This window comes from Tinamus guttatus, unplaced genomic scaffold (assembly GCF_059628265.1).
Source record: "Tinamus guttatus ecotype Peru unplaced genomic scaffold, ASM5962826v1 Tinamus_guttatus_pri_ptg000052l, whole genome shotgun sequence".
NCBI lineage: Eukaryota > Metazoa > Chordata > Aves > Tinamiformes > Tinamidae > Tinamus > Tinamus guttatus.
In genome coordinates, this window is record NW_028288586.1 from 10,463,387 (window position 1) to 10,483,140 (window position 19,754).

General features: G+C 44.0%; 1 protein-coding gene across 1 annotated transcript in view; it reads right to left on the reverse strand.

Moving 5' to 3' along the window:
• The window catches only part of HGFAC (HGF activator), a 39,916-nt gene extending 20,846 nt beyond the window's left edge, over nt 1–19,070 (reverse strand). Inside the window, exons 1-8 of the mRNA XM_088540072.1 lie at nt 19,005–19,070; nt 18,418–18,513; nt 17,488–17,542; nt 15,610–15,706; nt 9,147–9,220; nt 5,054–5,167; nt 3,882–4,013; nt 2,426–2,536 (exon numbers count right to left, since the gene is read on the reverse strand). Of these exons, the coding sequence (XP_088396198.1) occupies nt 2,426–2,536; nt 3,882–4,013; nt 5,054–5,167; nt 9,147–9,220; nt 15,610–15,706; nt 17,488–17,542; nt 18,418–18,513; nt 19,005–19,070 (745 nt within the window). The remainder of the gene's footprint in view (nt 1–2,425; nt 2,537–3,881; nt 4,014–5,053; nt 5,168–9,146; nt 9,221–15,609; nt 15,707–17,487; nt 17,543–18,417; nt 18,514–19,004) is intronic.
• Between the last annotated feature and the right edge of the window lie 684 nt (nt 19,071–19,754).

The following is a 19,754-nucleotide window of genomic DNA, read 5'->3' on the forward strand; positions in this document are numbered from 1 at the left end:
TTAAGGTAGCTCATAGCTTTTCAATTGTGCAGGCATTGGAAGAAGAGTTTGGTACTAGTGGTTGCTTTCAAGAAACTAGAAGAAGAGTGGGGAAGAGATTTTCAGCTTTGACTGCAACTCAGTAGTGTGAAAGAGACAGTGAATGGACAGATAGAGACCTATAAAATCAAAGAAGTTATGGTTAAGCTTAGTTATTAACAGTACAGAGTGGGGGGAAAATGATATGGTTTTGAACTAATTGTAGAGAATGTTGCTCTTCAACACGGCTTTCTAAATTCTGGAACTTCTTGACACAGCAAGCCATGAAAGGCGAAAGCATAAACGAGTGCTAAAGAGTTCAGACAAATTTGTGGGTATCAGGTATACGTTTATGAACTAGCATGGCCCAGCCATCCTAGAAAATCCTCCAACGAGGAGGAGCACTTCTCAGGACATTTCCTGCTACTTCCATTACTCCTTGGTCATTCTCGTATTGGAACCTCAATAGAAAGGAGACTTCTGATCAGGATAACACTTCATCTATTAATACTTGTGAATGTGATGGTAAGAAAAACAGCTAGCTTCTATTCAAACCATATGAAGAGTGGCTATTCTTTGCAAATGTCCAGCAAAAGACACCACTGTGACCCCCCAGATACATCAAAGCCCAACAACATTTTGGGATTTACTACATTGATTACATTTATTTTTTTTTATTTTGAAAGAGAAGAAAATTTTGTATCACAACTTGGGCTTACATTTGACTATAAATTAATAATTTTGAATAAATTATATTTTAGAGACCCTGTAACTTTCCCCTTGAATCAAGGAAATACTTGTAGGCCATTCAGATTTAAGGATAAGCTTAAAACTCAGTCCTGTTAGGCAAGGAAAACTGTACAAGATTGCAAAGAGCAAAACAGAGAAAAAAGCCAGCTGTGCTCACAGCATCAAATTGAAGGGTTGAAGCATAAATTAATCCAACATATAGTTAAAAATCAATTCCACACACTGTGAGATTGCAAAACCTCTGGTGCTTTCATCAGAACGCTGTTGCTTTTGTCTGATGTAACTATCAGGTCAGTAGACCCCAGCACTAATTTATTTGCTTGAATTTATAATGACTAAATCCTGGCAAAGGCTTTTTATTTTAAAACTTGTTTGTAAGGCCCTGACAGATAAACACACTCTTTCAGGTCCCTGTTTTGTGTGTGGGAGTTAGGCAGCCAAATGCAGATGGATTGTAAGCATCTAAAGCCATTTGTTTAGCAAACCAAATGCTTGCTTTATTATCTGCAACTTATCAAAGAGCACCTGCTTATTTCTTGTTCAGAGCTAGTGAGACAGAAACCAGTATTAGATATGTAACAGTGTCAGCTTGATATTTATAAGCCCAGCCATGCTCTGAGGAGGTTTAATGGACAGCTTTGGGCACAGGACATCAATAACTAAATATGAATTTGAAAAGGGGTTTCAGCTGAAGATGAGCAGTGCAGGGTTGTTTTTTTAAAACTCAAGAACTCATTCAGGTCCAACTATACAACTGCTGGGAGTCTTGTCTTTGATTTTGATGGGACTGATATCAAATCCTGGGGATTCACATACTCAGAAAGATTTAGCCAGACAGTTGATCGGATCATCGATTGATTTGATCTATTATAATCTATGGACAACACCCACTGTGTTTGAAGAGTAGCCACTGATGCAATTTGAAGACACATGTAAGCTTTAAAAACAGATTCGGATCCTCCAGTGAGAAATGTTTAATCTTCCACCAGAAAGGTGCATCAAAGCCAATGCAGTCTCAAACAAGAAGCAACCCAGGACTAACAAGGAGGACTGAAGGACAGATTTCTCTTCCCTAACCTATCAGTGCACATCAGGGTATGGATCAGGATATAGGATCAGCTATGCTGAGCTAAATGTGCTGTTAATTTAAGATACAGGATAACCAAAATAGTGCTGCCCTTTTGTCTTTCTCTACTGTTCACAATAAAGTAAGGTTACCAAACAGAGCCAGCTCCTACACATTTGATCAGAATACAAACCCTTACTTCATGAGGGGACAGCATAGGATGCATGAATCTGAAGAAACAGTTGTGCTAGAATACGATCCTGGGATTCTTTTCCTGCAAAACTGAAGCATGTGCTCAGTTTTATGGGTATGAGCAAATGGATTAAACTTTTTGTGGTTAATTTTCCATAAAATTGAGGACATGAGCAAATATTTGTAGAATCACATTCTTGAGGAAGAAGAACACACTATGTTTGGCACTGGAGGAATGCACTAAATACTTCTGTGTTACGTTTTGCATAACTCCCCCACTCAGTTATTCCACGAGATATCTGCAAAGGCAGTATAAAACACAGAGGCTGCAAAACGTCAGCTTCACACACATGTGAAAAAACTGGATTGCCCCCTTCCCCAGCAGCTTGTTCTACTTACCAATATTGCAGTACTTCCCTACAAATTCTCCTTTGCAGTCACAGACTATTCTCCCACTGAAGGTGATCATTTTACATTCACCACCATTCAGGCAAGGATTTTGAGCGCAACCTAAAAGCAGAAACTAAGATCAAACAAAAGATACAGCCTATACAAGAAAAAAAAAGTCCATTTTAACTTAATTTAGTATTTCTCCCCTGTGCATCTGTATTTTGGGGAATGTTTTCCCTTTTTATTCATCTCAGAGTTGATAGAAACTGAAGACAAAAAAGTCATGCTGATTTATACCCACCGAGGTCTGGCTCACTGATTTTGCTTTTATTGGGTAATGTCAGCATAGCTATTAAAAATATTATCAATGCGTGGGAGATAAAATGGGGTTGATGATTATTATTGCCAGTGATGTTGGAATTAACATTTCTTTCTGTATGGAGGGCTCTGCCAATTCCATGTTTGCCCCTAGGCTGCATTAAAATTCACAATACGTTACCTAGGAGGGAGTTTGGTCAAGTAGTTAGGATCTATGACTCTGAATCATAAAGGAAATATTAAGTTATAGTGATTTTTCCAATTCTCCCACAAACTCGTAAAGAGTCCCAGAAAGCCAGGCTTCCTCCATGATTCATTTTCCAGGTCTGTAAAGTGGGAATTAAAGCGCTTACCTATTTCAAAGGTCTTTTATGCAGCTTAAGCAGTACTGCAAGCTGTTTGGGAGTCTGGGCAGGACAAAAGTCCTAATTAGCCGTCAGCAGAGCCCGACTCTATAGCAAGGTAGCCGCAGTGCAGCTCATACGCAGGGGAGGCCTCTCTCTTGCCTCTTCCAAAAAGAGGTGCCCTGCGGGCTGCAAAACCTCAAAAGCATCACCCTGGCCAGGGATGGGTATTTCAGCCCAAAAGTCCCCAGGATTTGGGGGCAGACACTGGGTAAATGGGATCATGGAGGTGGGTATAGTCCATATGCTGGGAATTCAGAAGCCAGACAGGCTCGGGAGAACGCATGAAGCCAGATGGCAATTAAAGATTGTAGGTATGCAGGGAAAAAACAGGGCAGGATGAAGTTCATAGGCATGTTACAGCCCTGGAAACAGCTCGTAAGTTCAGAAATTTTGCCACTTCTATTATATAACCTACTGCATATTTTATGTGCTGCAGCTCAGGATCAGATCCCTGTTGAAGAAAGCATGTGGGCACATCCCTAAAATTCAACTTAAAGCGCTTAATTGCTTCCTGAAATAGGGATCAACATAGTGAAGTGATTTCCAGGATCAACATTACTGCTCACGCGTGGAAAGCAAAGCTAAAATGTTCCCTCTTATGGGGTACGTGGGCTGCATGAGCAGCACTACTGTGTATAACAGCCCAAGGGCTTTGATATCCCTGCTTTCATTTCTCCCCACTCATGCAGGGACACAGGGCTAATATTGTAAAATCCTGACCAGACAGCGCTGGCCCTTACTTTTGTGTTCAGTTTTCTGGCACTTGATCTGGCCATCCACGCATGTGCACTGCTCCACTGCTCCTTGTTGGGCTCTCGACCAGCTCATGTTCACATCGAAGAACTCATGGAGACGGTCATCAAAACATTTATCTAAAAGACAGTTTACAAAATAACACAGGACTTCTGAGGTTTTTTCTTGCAAGGAAGAACCACCGTCTCCGACATTTTCTCTTCTTCCCTTCATCTTGTTGAGCAGACACACTCAGCTGGTCTTTCTCAGACAAGTTAACCACCATGGTGTGGAGGCCCTTAGCCACTGTAGCAGCTTCTCCAAGTACCTCTACAGGCAGAGGACTTTCTCCTAAGGTCCTATGAACATGACAATGTCACCTTACTAAACGCTGACTCAGGAAACACAAGTAACAAAGCCCCACTTGTCCCACTGCACCCCATCTTTTGGACACGCTGATTCTCAGGTGATGGTTGTTGATGGAGCCAGTGCTTGAGAGCACCACAACTCCGAAAGGCATATTTGCACTGGGGAGCAGTCCAGAGCTACAGAACAAAAAGGCTTCACCAGGCAAAGGCAAGCACAGCTGCAAACCCTCTGTGTAAAACACCAGCCCCTCTCCCGAAGTGCAGTAAACCAGTAGTGCCATCAACTGCTGCAAAACTGGAGGAATAATCCAAGGAGAATCTTTTGGCCTGACACTTCCTTTGGAAATAAATCCACTCAAGGAAGAATCATCCAATTTTAAAGCTAGCATCACAATACACATTTTAATGGTCCTATGTGTACATATACATAAGGGACAAGGCGTCACCTGGAATTTTGCTACTTTTTCATGTCTCCCCGCCCTACTTGCTGCATGATACTGTTAGTCACTTCCAAACATGTAAGTGATATTTAAATCTTAAAAGATGCGAAGGGAGGGGAAGACACACTTTGTGCTTCCCATGGCTTAATACCTCGCTGGCTCAGAACACGCTTGGATTTATGACCATATAATCAAGCTATTTTCAGCTGTTCTGTCGGTAATGGGTTGTCTGTCATAACCATTTGCAAACCCACCTACACAAACACGTGTGCTGCAGCGGTCTCTCCCATCTCATCAGCACAACCTTAATGAGCTCTGCTAGGGCGCAGCTTTTATTTCACATTGCAGTGTCTCAGGGGAGACGATACTCACTCATCTCGCAGTTCCTCCCCGTGAACTCCTCGGGACAGGCACAGTGGTACCGCCGGTGGCCGCGGGCGAAGAAACAGGTCCCGCCGTTCTGACAAGGGCTGTTTGCACAGTGATCTAGAGACGCCCCGTGAGAGGTCGGTTAACGAGAGCCCAATAAGCGACGCTTCGTCGTGCCAGGCGTCAGCCTGGTCACATTAACCATTCTGGGTCAATACACGGTCATTTGGATGCCACCTATTCATCTAGCTAGAACAATGTTTATCCAACCAATTTCACTTGTTTTTGTTTTAAGCTGCATGGCAACTGTATTTACCCAGCCTTATTTACCCAGCGTTCTATAACCACCACGTAGTGAATCTCCAAGCTGAACCTTCTTCCCCTACGCAACCTGCCCAGCGTTGGTGGCCCCGGGGCTGCCAGTGCCATGAGGCTGGAGAGGGGCCGATGCCCACGAGATGGAGCTGTGCCCACGCACTGGGGAGGGGAGGCTGCAGTGCTGCCCTCCCGGGATTTCACATTTCAGCTCGAGCAAGAGGGATTGGGCATCTCCCTTTCAAACAACACAAAGAGCTATTCCCAGCAGAAAAAAAAAATATATATTGTTGTGGACTTTTGTTTCTAAAAGGAAGGGACAGTTGAACAAAGCCACAAGTTTTGAAGAAAAACGGCATTGCTAAGTAAGTCAGACCAAACATGACTAAACCGGACTAGTCCAGTATATCTCTACTTTTTAAAAGGAATTTTCTAAATCATGGGGAAACTGAGTGGGAGAGGAAGGGACTATTCTCTCCTCCTTGTGCTGGACGCTTAGTAACACGCAGCACAAAAGTTGTAGGAGTCCTAGTGCTGGGCAGGGTCATAGGACACATCTCCCCAATGCCACATTTACACCTGCTGAAGACCTGGCCCAACAGCTTGTCCACATTCAAATCCTAGCCAAACTAGTCAAACTCTGTGAGGGGAAATACGGAGCTACTGCAATCAGGTGCTCCTTCGACTAGACAGCATATGGCAAAACAGAGCATGCACGTATGAAAACACGGACACTCGCGTGCAAAGCTGAGCACTTAAGGCTCATCCTTGAATTTGCTACAGCAAATGTGAAGGTCCCTCTGCAGAGATCAAATATTTGCTTCAGAGTACGGTGGCGCAACTGATATCAAATACCAGTGCTGGGTGTATTCACAGGTAGTTTCACCACAGGATAACATCAAAGGAGAGCATGTAAAGGCAGAGACTGTCCTACTGCTCCTGCCACTTGATAGTTAGAAAATTTTTAATGCTGGAATGTTTCCTCAAAGGCAAATTCTCTATTCCTTATCTCTGTCACATTCAAACCATGATGCATTCTTCAGGCCTTTTTCCAATACAGTGGCAGTCAAGTCATTTTCTGTATCCGCACCAAACCTGCAGAGAGCACTTTCAGTCCTTCCTTTCTGTTCCCTTTGGTGCATCCCAGTGCATCCATCCACTCTTTCTTGACTCACCCATGGCTGCAAATGTCTCCAAGATGTTTCCTTAAGCACCCAAGCACATGGCACCTCCCTGCAGGGACTGCTGCCACTGATCTGCAGAGTGCCATGTTTCTACCTTCAACAACATCTAAAGCCACCCTGCAATATCTCCCCACCCTGAAGGAACAACACTTAGTGTTCACTAACAGTTGCTTTGGTGCAGTTTAACCTCGCTGAGGCTCTGCTGAAGAAGCAGGGAGCTCGTCTCACCTTTCTAACCACACTTTCCCACCATAGCTTTCTACTTCTACCACACACCTTCTCCAGAACTGAGCCTGATCTTCCCCAGTCATGCCTGGGATGATGCTATGATGCTCTTCCTTCTGCATGTGCAGCCCGCACTGTTCTAGTTCTTCTTTCCATATCAGTCCAAGTATCTTTTTCAGGTAGACCTCTCATGTACGCATGATAGTCAGGGTCTGCAGAAAGGCTCTGCTTCAGCCATTGCTCTCCAGCTCTCCTTTTCCCACCTAATGTATATGCTCCTCACCAAGCTTTCACATCCAAAGGATGTTTTCTCCCCTACCAAAGTATTGTCTTTTTTTCTTGACATTAATACAGATTTTGGCAGCGTGCAAGTGAGGTAGATAGCTCTCACTCATGTGACAACTGGGCATTAGTCCTGTGCTCTGCTGCGTAGAGGAGCAGGCCGTGCTGGGAGCGTTTGCATGTCTTCCAGGCAACAGAAAACCAGCACAACAGAAACACCAACTGAAGGACTAAAGTGGGAAATGGAAAAAGCCTGGAAAATCCTTGCTTTCCTAGGAGAGGGGAAATAAAAATACTGAGGATGTAACAGAAGGGAGAGGCACAAGTGTAGGGCAGGAACCCTCCTAGTAACCAACACGTGGACAGTCTGTGTTTCACTGGGGGATCAAAGCAGTCACTAGTTACTGCAACATTTTAATCCCTAGGAAGACACTCATTAATAGGTGAAATCCTCATAACTTGATTCTTTTGAGCGCCAAGTGTCCGTAAAGCCTATGTCCCTGCTTGACATGCTTGCATTACAAAGGCTCTGACATTGCTACTTGCCTTAGGGTCTAGTCATTTCCTGTGATCTCCTGTTAATCTGTTTTAAAACCAGGTTGGAAAATAGTTTGAAGTTGTTAAGTTTAAAGTGATGCTGCTGCACACCACTTAATTGTAGACTCTTGGTGTGATTCAGCTAATATTGGCTTTTCAAGAATTCTGGTAGCTTGTCACCAGTCTGGCAATAAGACTCCAGACACAATGGAAAACCCGTGTGAGGGAATGCTAAAAACCTGATACTCCTTTGGAAATGAGAAGGGATTCAGCTCCAGCCTGCAGACTAAACTAGACAGGTCACACTTGAAAGCAGTTTAAGAGAGAAAAGAGGATTATCAGCCTTTAAACACACATCCAAAAATAGACCTAGGTGCATCAGGTTTGATCAGTGCAACAGCCAACTTTTCAGTGCTGATCTGTCACTATATAAACTAAGAATTGTTAAATTAATATAGGTTCTTAGGAATAGATTAAAAGTTAGATGCCTCAGAAGTAGATCCACAAGCAGCCAGCTCATTAAATTGGAGCTGGGGAGACAGAGAGCTGGCTCTCTAGGTAATGCTGAGGACGGGGATGCAAGTTGGTCAGTGAACTGTTTGGCACTTAGTGCTTTCACCTCCTGCCTCCAGGACCCTTGTTTGATACTTTCTTCAGCTTGGGGACAGTCACAAATGGCCAGTCCCTGGCAAGTGTCCTTCCCATCAGATTGGAGGCTATTTCTTCAGGATGAAGATGCTCTCTACCCTCTTCAGTCAGCCTGTTTTATTTTGCCTTAAGGCACTCTAGGTCTGTGTGGAAAAAAAAAGAATCCTGACATGACAGCCTTGTGATGTAAATTGTTTTGGAAAGGGTTTTTCCCAACGTATCTTTAGTCATGATGGGTCCTAGGAAGAGACTGTAGTGCTCTCTTCTCACTTCAGACCCCTGTGCCATTTGCACTGAAAATTATGAGGAACTGAAGTTATGAGGAACTTAACAATAGGTAGTAGCCTGCACTTTTCAAGCTCAGACTCTGCAAAAATCACCAACCCACTCAATTAAAACTGACTTACAGAGAAAGCAGAGGTTGTCACAGACTTCGGCTTCCTGTTTCAAACACTATCAGAGTGAGGTGGTTGCAGCACTTGGCTATGATAACCACGTGAAGCTGTGTCATTGCTCAGCTGAGTAATCCTTACACTGTTCCTCAGTTCTCCTAACATAGATGCACATATAGCCTCAAAAGTCATCTAAAAACCCAAGGAAGGCTATTTTTGAAGGCCTGCACTTTTCTCTGAGCCCTTTTTCTGTTCTTGAGAATAAATATAAGTGACATATTGTAGGAAATGTTTCTGTATCTTCTAAAAATATTAATCCCTCAAAGAACCAGAAAAAGCAACTGATTAAATGAAGAGAAAACTAAAAGGCACATTTAGGCTGTGTGAAAGAGGACAGACTCCGTGCCCAGCTTCCACAGGAGTTCAGACTTCCATGTTGGCACTACCATAATTTCTTTCCATGACTTCAAATTGGTCAGTAAAGAGTATATTGAAGAGCAGTGGCTTCCCTACCTGAGTGGTCTTCGGGTAATGACGCACAGTACCCCCATTGCCTGTCACGGTCATAGTTATGCGTTGTTGCACACCTAAAAAGAATTAAAAGTGCAGTTTAGTGCAGCCTAAGGCAACCTGGATATCACACCAATTGAAGCAGGAGTATCTTCAAAGATCACCCAGCACGAAGGGTGAGCCCAGGAAGCTTCTTTGCTCCTGCTGCTGGTGGTGCCATCTGTGCAATGGGCCTGCCTACTTTGAGTAAATACTCTGCAGAGAGGAAGATGCTCATGAGGCTTTACAAGCTCGTGGCCACTACAAACCACTATGTCCCTAAAAGCACTGCTTCATTGAAGCCACGGACCTCCTTTCTATGGTCAGTCTGGAGATGCCAGATACATATTTTTGAACTAAAACTATACGGTCTTCATTCGTTTCATACATTTTTCCCCTAATTAGCATCTATTTAATTTGAGCTCTTAAAAAAAAAGGCAGATAAAAGGTTTTTTTTTTTCTTATTAAAGATGCTCTGTCTTGTTTCTCTCCAAAGACAGATTAGAAATGAGATGCAGAAACAAAACATCAGATCCTGCAGAAAAACATGACTTCCTTTCTATTTCTGAGATTAAAAACTGAAATACTGAACAAAAGCCAAAAACAAAGCAAGTAAATCACATCTCCTTTCTTCATCACAAAACAAGCAAAGCAGGACCCAACCTATTTCTGATCTCTTTAGGAGGCAGAAGCTTTGTCACAGAGGGACTTTCTTCCTGGCTTTCAACGACAACATATTTTGCACCAGTTCCTTTAAATTATTTCTACTTTTTAGCTGGCCTGACAAAATGAGGAAGTGACCGCCGGGGGAGTTTCCAGAGGCACAGATAAAACCTCCCCCTTTACGGAGCAGCATCCGGCACACCGCGCTGCCTGCGCAGTCCTGCCGAGGGCCCTGGGTGGACCAATTTTGACCATTCTCCATCACGTTTATTGCCCTCCCCAGGCCGCTATCTTCAGGACTCATGGCGCTTCTCAGGAGCACCAAGAGCACGTGCTCACTCTGCCATGGAGTAGATGTGGAGGCTTCACTGAGGCCACCCATGGGCACATGACTGAGCCGCGGCTGAACCCAGCAGGTCCACGTGTCACCTCAGCGCTCCCTCCACCTGAACATCCTCCCCAACCAGCTCTAGAGCAACATAATAAACATCAGCTGCACCAGCTGTCACTGCACCGGACACGCATAGCTACGGGGTGCTACACAATATCTGACTGCGCTTTATTTAAAGTGCCAGATAATTTATTTTTCCTATGCTCGGTTTTATCGAGCATTGAACAGTTGTGTTATCAAAAAACGTTTCACCCCAGGCTTCACAAGCTAGATTGCAATTTTATTGCCAAGCACAACTGCCACTTTAACTGCCCAACTTTGCTTCTTAAGCAGAGGCTTTGGGGCATTCAAAATGCCTTAATTACTACAGACTGTCTGAACAGGCCATGCATATTAAGTGTGGTGACCTCAGTTAAATAAGGGCAAAAAGAAAGGTGCTCAAAAGTCTAATACAGATTAATGCAAACCTTCTTGAAGATGCTGTTTTCTCACAGGCATCATGGCCCATGCGACTCTGCTGGGCGGTAATGGGAATCTCTCCGTGCCCTTTTGGTGGATCATGCTCTTTCAAAGGATGGTCTGTTCCACAACAGGATTAAACTAAGTCATAAGTTAAAAGCTATTCTCACCGGTGTCATCGTTGGCAAAACGGCCTCAGACTTGAACACCTCGACTGGGCCACCAATGGCACGGAGGGAGAATCCAGGGGCTTACACAGTTACTGACTTAGCCAAGCAGCAGTGCTCTGGGCAGCATGAGAGGTGGGAAGCGGACTCTGTATAGTTGCACCTAAATGCAGAACTACCTGGATATTTGTCACAAAGAGTTTATGCATATTCTGATCATTAGGGGGAAAAGAAAACAATTTATGCAAAAACAACATTCTTTGGATTCTCTCCAATATCAGCTAAATTCAAAGCAAATGGAGAACTACATCTTTTTCCACCTTCAATGTCCCTATCATTAGAAGCCCTGACATTGCTTTCCACTGGCTTCCCTCAGTCCCCTGGCCCTCACACCCAAAGCTCTTCACAACTGGCCCCCTCACTCCCTCTCATCTCACAGTGGCTACGAAGACACCAACCCTTTCCTGGGACCTCAGTTTGCCTCTCCAGTGCCTGGCATTTTGCCTGCTCATATAATCCTCCTTTATTTCCTGCCATGCTTCTTCTATTTTTTGGGAGAATTTCAGCACGTCAGAGCTACTTCATTATTCTCCTTTCATTCCCTTTAAAAATCTCTTTTTTTCCTGGGAGGCCAACCAAAACTATGCAGACATTTACGCCCCTCACAGGATTTTAGTTCCAGCAGTCATTCTGACCAGTAGTGGCTTAGCATTTCTTGGTGCTATTTCTTTGCGCTTTGGCCCACTTTGTAATCCATGATATTATCAATGTCTTACATGAGCTGTCACATAAAAATTTTGATAAGAGAGTAAAACCCTGAACAATATTTTATTCCTCTTTCAGATGAAGAGATACTCACTTAATTACACCAGAAAAGCCTATTCATTGGGACCGATTTAAACAACATTTTAAACTCAAATGGTAAATAACAGGGAAATGGAATCAGGAGCAGGATGGACCAAAATGGTGCATCACAAATTAGGCCTAACTCTAGTAGGCAAAGAGGGCTATGCTGCCCCTTAGCAGCCTTTGAGAAGCCTTTTTTTTTTTTTTTTAATCTTTTTTTGACAGTAAACAAAGCCTCAGGCCATAGCCAGATAGTTTACAATGAAAGAGCTCCACCATCACACCTGTCTCTATCACCATGGTCAAGGACCACAGGTTTCCTCAGACCTATTTTAGGTGTTACCCCAGTGAAGAAAGAAGGCCTGACTACCCCTAGCAACACCAGAGCAGGCACTGGTGTCATCAGCACCAGCAAGACCCCGATTCTGAGGCTTGGTTTCTGGTCACTCTGTCACTCACCCCAAAATGTTCTTTCCCCGTCCAGGACTGGCATAAACTACGTAACTTGAAAACAGTTTCCTTCTGCCTTCTGTCAGTTGGCCAAAAAAGATCTCTTTTGCAATGTTGTTTTCAGTCTGTGGCCAGGATATCAAATTTGCCTCCTTCCAGAGAGGATGATAAGATCATAGCTTTCTTGCACAGCCCTAAGCCCATCCCTGCGACCTGATGCAATTGGCACCCACACATTCAGTACTCTTTGCACAGCACAAGACTTCTCTGGGAAATGTCAGCACCTTCAAAGTCAAAGGAGTAGACCTGCCCAGAGACAAAAAATTGTCACCTCAAGGAGGCAGGGTTGAGGAAGCAAGGAGCAACTTCTCAAGAACCATCTCTGCTACCAAGCAGTGCTGCCACTGCTGGCACATCTAATGACACAAAATGGCTTGCCTTTAACTATGCTTGTGCCTCTGCTCACTAGAAAATGTGGCTGCATGAAGCAAATGTTAATATTCTGCCTGAACTCCCAACAAGAGCGGCTCCAAAGGCTAGCGACGCAGTAGGGATATCACTATTTGCCACATAAGACCTGCAAGGTGTGCAAGAAGAGAGGCACAGCTACCGGGCCAGCCCGACACTGCGGTTAAGCCCAGCCAAGCCACTGAAAGGGGTAGTTGCCCTTCTACCTCTCACCCCAGCAGCCACACGATGCCACCACTTCCCTTGAGCTGCACCTCAGCAGAAGCCAACCGTTTGGCTGACCAGCAGAATATTATTCCTTCTTTGTACTTTTTTTCCACCAAATCTGCCAGCTCACCCTGTCTTCCTGCCCCAGAGAGCGGGCAGGGTCCCTTGCCTTGCAGCAGCATCACAGCTCAAACCAGCCCCAAGGGCTGGCCCTGCAAATGGGATCTGCTGTCACAGGCACTCAGCACCCTCCCCTTCTGTCTGTCCCTGCACTGATTTGTCTTAAAGGACATAAGAAGGAACTTTAGCAACATTTCCAACTGTTGTTGTTATTGTTTACTTGAACAGGAAAGGTAAATGACTGGGCTACCTTTAGTAGCCGGTAAGAGTCTGCTAAATAGGGATTTATTTGTGGAAACAGATCCTAATTAAAGGGAAATGCAACACAGGATAATGTTAGAGGAAGCTTTTTATTTGCAAACTGCAATTATTTTCTCTCCTCTGTTTTCAATAAAAGTTTATAAAAATATAAGGTTGTTTGCTGCTGTTGGAATAAGCAGGGTGAGGTTTCTGCAGAGAGAACTCTGACAGATACTGAATTATTATTTAATGCTTATAAATAAGCAAGGTCACGTGTATAATTATTCCTTTATATAAATAGAAAGGAATATAAATATTCCTTATAACACAGCAGCTATCCAAAATCATGTAGCCTGTTTTATATTTACACAGAGACTGCTTTTAGAATTTTTTTTGAAGGACTGTCTTTTTATTGAACTTAATATAAAGGGATGGTACACTATACCTGTGTCATAGGCCATACTAGAATACAGAGAAAAAAATCAAAGACATTGGGAGCAGGCTTTGGCCCATAGTATAAGGTACTGCCTTTAATAATACCCTTTGGTTTAGATCAGTCACAGAAAGCCACTTATTGCACAGGAAACCTTTGGATGAACCCAAGTGTCTAGAAAGCTCTCAATGAACAGAACAACCCACCATTATCCCCTGGTTTGGTTTCATTGCCATCCTCTCCAAAGAACCAGGTTGTATCCCACTTATGCAGCTCACAGGTGGGAAGAAGCCAGGCCTGGCCCTCACCTGCCACCCAGCAGGGACCTCTCTAAGAAGTTGTTCAGCATCAGTGACAGCCTCGTGCCAGTCACAGAATCACAGGATGGTTGAGGTTTGAAGGGACCTCTACAGATCATCGAGTGCAGCCCTCCTGCTCAAGTCAGATAAAAATGCCCCGAGGACGTCTCCCAACTGCTACTCAGACAAAAAATAGGAAACACAACTCTGAGCTATCCAAGGTCAGCTCTAAAGTGTGCGTTAACCTCGGATCCCGTACGTTCACTGCTTTTCCATTTCTGTGCTCTACCTGGTTAAAAGTAAATACGCAGAATGTTGTGTCTTAGTAAGAACCATCCTAGGGATTACCTGAAACTCACAGGGTCCAAAGGTCAAGTGCTTTGTGGCCACACTTCAGCCAAGCCAGCGTTCCAACTAGAAAATTGTTCCAGCTCCTTTCCTTTTGTTAAGATACTCTTGTTTCCTGGAAGCTCTTCTTATTTGCCTGCTGTCAATGGATGTCCAGAAAATCTGAAGTGGTCTCCTAGGCCAAAGCTCTATGTCTATTTGCATAAGAAAATATGTGCTGTGTTGTTTATATTACACCAGCACTTTACACTTAAAAGAGAAGTGCCATCATCGAAAGATGATACACATCATGGAAAAAAATTGACAAACCAGTATTAAAAAAAAAAAAGGACTCTCTCCTGCATGTGCCAGTAAAGTCTATTCCATAAAATGATCTAATTTGTCCCTAGCAATGCATATATGTGCTCTCCTGTATCTTATCTGTGCATTATTTCCACATTTCCGGTACCCACACATTACTGGTACTGGTACCCTGCTTTATTGCCTTTGATTTCTGTTAATACACTCATTAGATATGTTTGCATAGGTGTGTCTGCATAGATATGCTTGCATTAGGCATGTCTGCAAAGTCTCGTTGGTTTGGTGCTTACTGCAATAGGGTTCCCAACTGACTGCCTCTAACCCAGGCTGTCTCTAACCCTAAATGCAAATGAGTGAATAATGAATACTGGTAACTGCTTCCATATATATGAAATAACTTTTGCCCAAAGTAAAAAGACCAGGCTTTAAGCATCTTAGTATAATAGACGGTTATCTAAAGAACAGTAGCAATGCTTCACCTCTTTGGATTGCACTGTCCAAAAGGGACCTGGTGCAAATCTGCAGAGAAACCAGAGAGAAGAAAAAACAAAAACAATTTCCCTCCAAAAATATGCTGCACTGCAATACAAAGTGTACATCTCATGCAAGTCAAGCAATTCCTTAAAAGAGCATCATTTATTACCGGTGTTTCTACCTCCTCTTTTCTTGAGCTGAGGGGGATCTATCAAATGGCTCCAGCATTTCTGCTTATTCTGTAAAATAATGTTCTGCAAAATAGCTGCCAGTGGAACTGAAGTTCCTGAATGAAAGCCAGGGCAAAGACTTTTCTACAGTTCTTGAGCTGCTACTGGCCCTGCAGCCCCTGCTCTTGTGCTACATCCTTCCATGCAGGAGTCTTGATCTGAGGGCCATGGACAAGGCCAGGAGGGCCTCTCCTGAGGGCAGGAGAACGTCATTGCTCCCATTGGCCATGGGAACAAGGCTGCATTGACTGTTATGAAAAAAACGGTTTAAGCCCTAAAACCAAAAATACATTTTTCTTTAAGCATTACCTTCGTGAGCAGTGCCAACTTACCATTCCCTTGGGGAAAAGCGATCGGATACACACGAGTGGTAAAACCGTCCACCATACCGAAAAGGAAATTTGCACAAAATTCCATCCTCGGTAAACACTGAAATACAAAAAGAAAAGCCTCATAATGCAGCTGTATCTTATCATATCATCTTTATAAAACAGCATTAAAGATATATAGCTTATGAAGTTTTTCAACAGGACTTTGGATTCTGCATCATTGCCACTGTTAGTATGTAAGAAGAGGCCTAGATTGCTGTGCATTGACCAAATCAACAGAGATTCACGGGTTCTGCAGTAAAATAAAAATCTCAGCTCATTGTTAGCTTATTGCTAACATAGCTTATTGTTATTCTTGGTGCATCAAATGTCAATTATATTCATTAATTGCAGTTATCATTTCTAATTATATTATTGTTAACAGCATATTAAATTGATTTCTGAAGTAGTATCCTTTTAGGCTTCATATCACACTATAATACCAGTTTAAAATGATTAAGACACCCAACAGTGCCAATTGTCAGAAGAAAGAGGTTTTAAAGGTTGGCAGATGACAGATAACTTTGATTGTATCATCTTTCTTTGGGGTAGGCAAAACCCCAAAGCAGAGAAAGAGATGGAATTGGGCAAGTTGTATGTCTAAAAAGGGTGAGGTCCACATTCACCATCTCAGCCATAAGAGCCTAAGGAAGAGCAATGAGAGACTACTAGGGAAAAAAAAAGTCTTTAAAATAAAAGAGACCCAAGATAAGAATAAAATAATTTTTAAAAAGACCAATACAAGACTGTTGGATATTACTTAACTATTGTGCTAAAAGCAATCAGTTTTTAGAATAAAGAGCATGAATTTGAAGCCAGCCACTCCTGCTGGTGGCAGATGGGAATAATACAAGGGATCTTGCAGTGCCCCCTATTTCCATTTCCATGGCAAAGCTGAGCTGTGACTTGCCCTGAGTTTGCCCCTTTGGTCATGATCTGAGCTCCAGGAAGGTGAAGGTCACCTCAAAAAGCTGCTGAGGCCACTTCTTAGCACTGCAGTGTATGAAAAATTACCCAGTCCTGGGGTCCAAATCCTCCCCAGACAGGTAGATTTGTGGTCACCTTATTTACCCTCTCTCGTTGCTCGATCTGCCCAGGAGAAACAGCTGCTGCCCCTTCCTGTGCTCTCCCTTTTCAAGCCTGGTTGTCACTGTCCGCACTAATTGGGCAAATACTCAGATATTTACCTTGGCTGCATTGCAAGAAGTGGTTAAAGGGGTTGGACAAATACATCAGTTTAAAAGACACAGCTCATCTTAAAGGCCTTCAAAGAGTGTTACAAGCTATAAAGGCACTACTTATGGCCCGATTCTTGCAATCCCTAACAGCAAAAGCACAGGGCAGTTAAAAGGATGGGTAAGGTCCATGCATAGCAAGGCTGGCTGCTTTTTAAAGTGTCATTGAAACAAATGCAACAAGGTGATTTACATGGAGCTCAAATCCCTCCCTCAGAAACAGCCAGGCTGCATTCAGCCCATACATCCAAAGAGCTTGGGTACTTTAAAGCTGCAGGGCAGACGCAGCCCTCATTAAAATAAAGGGAGTTGCCCATCTTCAGCCCCATCACAGTACAAGGCATTTTACACCTCAGCAGCTCACAAGAAGTTAAATCCCATCAGCCCCTTCCCCTTAATCCACGCCTGAAGGAAAATTAGCCTAGGTTCCTGAGCTAAACCCAAATTCCTCTCTACATAGAAAGTAATGTTGTCATAATCATTCCATAATCCTTATCCAGGAGTTCATGTTGAAACAAAGACAGGCTTACTACTTATTTGCACAGCACGGATACAGACAGGCAGCGAGTTGTTACTGTCGTGAAACCTTTTGGATTTGACTTTGTACCTTGTGGGCGAGTGAACTCATGTTTTGAGCCGCTTCGTGCCCCAGATTTGTAGTGCTACAAAGAGAGAGAGAAAAAAAAAAGAGAGAGAGAGAGAGGAACATGGGTTGGAGACACAAATTCACCCTGGGAATCACTCTGTAGAGGCAAACGTTCCCTCCAGGAGAGCCACAAAATGTTGGCACTCTCTGCTTCTGCAAGGAGCTCATTACTTAAGTGTAACTACAGCTGGGGCACACACTGGGAAAAGAGGGTAGGTAAATCTTGGCTACGGAGAGCTCCCAGTTAAAGCAGGAAAACCCAGCACAGCACAAAATCCACTGTATCTTTCAGTTAACAGGGGCCACATCTCCTATTTCTCGCTGCAGGAAGCATGTAAGTATTCTGGAGCTAGCTCTTAGTTGCAAATAATAAGCCAGACTTTGGCCTTTCCTGCCATTTAGCTGCATCCCCCAGGGCTGAGTTAAATAAGCACTCTCTGCTTTATTTGGCTTTACTGATCAGCAGGCGAAGAGCACTAGGCTGAGCTGATTATAAGCCACAAGAAATAATAAAAAATGGTAATAAAGTGCTACTGCCACCAAAGGTGCTGACAGCTATGCTCTAGTAAAATAAAAATATCGCAAAAGCAGCCAAGGAAGCAGCAAACCACGAATGTAGAACTGGGTATGGTTTATAATAAGCAAGAAACAAGACAAAGGTGTTGCTTAGATGTGTAGGGAGGGCTGAGGAAGTCTGAGGAAGAAGCAACTTCTGTGCTCCCCAGTCTCCAGAGCCTCCAGCCAAGGCTGATGTTTGTCCTGGGCACCATAAACTTTCTTTTCTGCTCCGAAGTGCAGTATCTGAGGATACACTTCTGTATTTCCTGCACCTGGCTAGGAGTTCAGCATCATTTAGGCACATCTGAGCACATGTTAATCCAGCTAGCAAACCCTAGAGCCACAGGGCTGTGCGTCCGGGGCTTCCACGACGGGTGTCAGCTCGTGGCTGGGCTTAAGCAAATGAGCAGAGCTGAGCTCAGTAATTACCTGAAAATGAGACACATGCACCAAAAAAAAAAAAAAAAAGAAAAGAAAAAAAAACCCACAAGTTGAAAATACTGAAGTACATGGCATGGAAATGGTAGTAGGGGCAAGTGGTTACCTAAGCTAGTATGTTTGGCTCCCACACACGGGCAGAGTCTGGCGGGTCATGCTGTTGCAGGTACCTGCTTGTATTTCTCGGAGGCTTTCTCCAAAGTGTTTCAGCTGTGCTAGTCCCTGTCCCCTTCCTCCCCCCAGCTCTTCCTCTCTGACAGGGCAGCCATGTGAGTAATGCCTTTAAGAGCACAGTATACCCTATGGGGCCTGCGCTTAGTCAGTGCTGCTGCGAGCCCTGACCTGAGACCGGGCTCCAGTGTCTCCCTGGAATTCACTCTTCCCTTGGGGCTGCTCGGTGGCTTCGCTCACTCAACCCCGAGGCAATAGCGCCCTGCCAACCGGCACACAGGTGCGCTCCAAAACATAAAAATCCCACTTACCATCCTCAAACAGTCACCGCTCAGAGTCAAGGCCAAGCCAAGAGTGAGGACGGCACCGGCTCCCATCTCTGCTTCCCTCTCGCACGGTTTTTGCCTGGCACAGGTAACTTTGCTGGGCTGTGCTGAAGCAGGAGGGTGAATCAGCACCGAGCTTTCACAAGGGACTGCGATTTACCTGACTTTAGGGTATTTTAGTTTTCTAAGTAAGCACAGCTCTTATCGCTGTTAATCATTAATGTCTTTGTGGATAGATGGGAATGCCATTTAGCGAGATAATCCACCGAAACCACCGGGAGTGAAGAGTTTACAAAGTGCCTGACCCTCTGTGATGATCCCCAGGGAACACCCGTCCCCTCCTTGAGCTGGGCAAGGCTCTCAGAGCACCCCCTGAAGACCCCTCCAGCATTGCAGCCACAAAGCTTTTAGCATCCAACACTCCCCATCGCTCGGCCTTCACTAGCTAATTAAAAGCCTGGTAAGTAATAACGAGGAGCGCCAAACAAGCCCACTCAGGAAATGCATTATATTAATGAATTATATTGCAAAATATGGAACAGATCGATGCCAATATCAAGCACAAGAATTACTCATTGACAGACGGTTACCTGCCCAGGAATTACTTAAAAAACAACAGACTAGGAAAAACAGCAAGGAAGAAAACACATATTAGTCTGCCAAAACACACGGTGTGCTAAAATGCTGCCTTCTGCAGCCGTGCCTGGCTGGGCTGAGACAGCCAGGCCGGAGGAG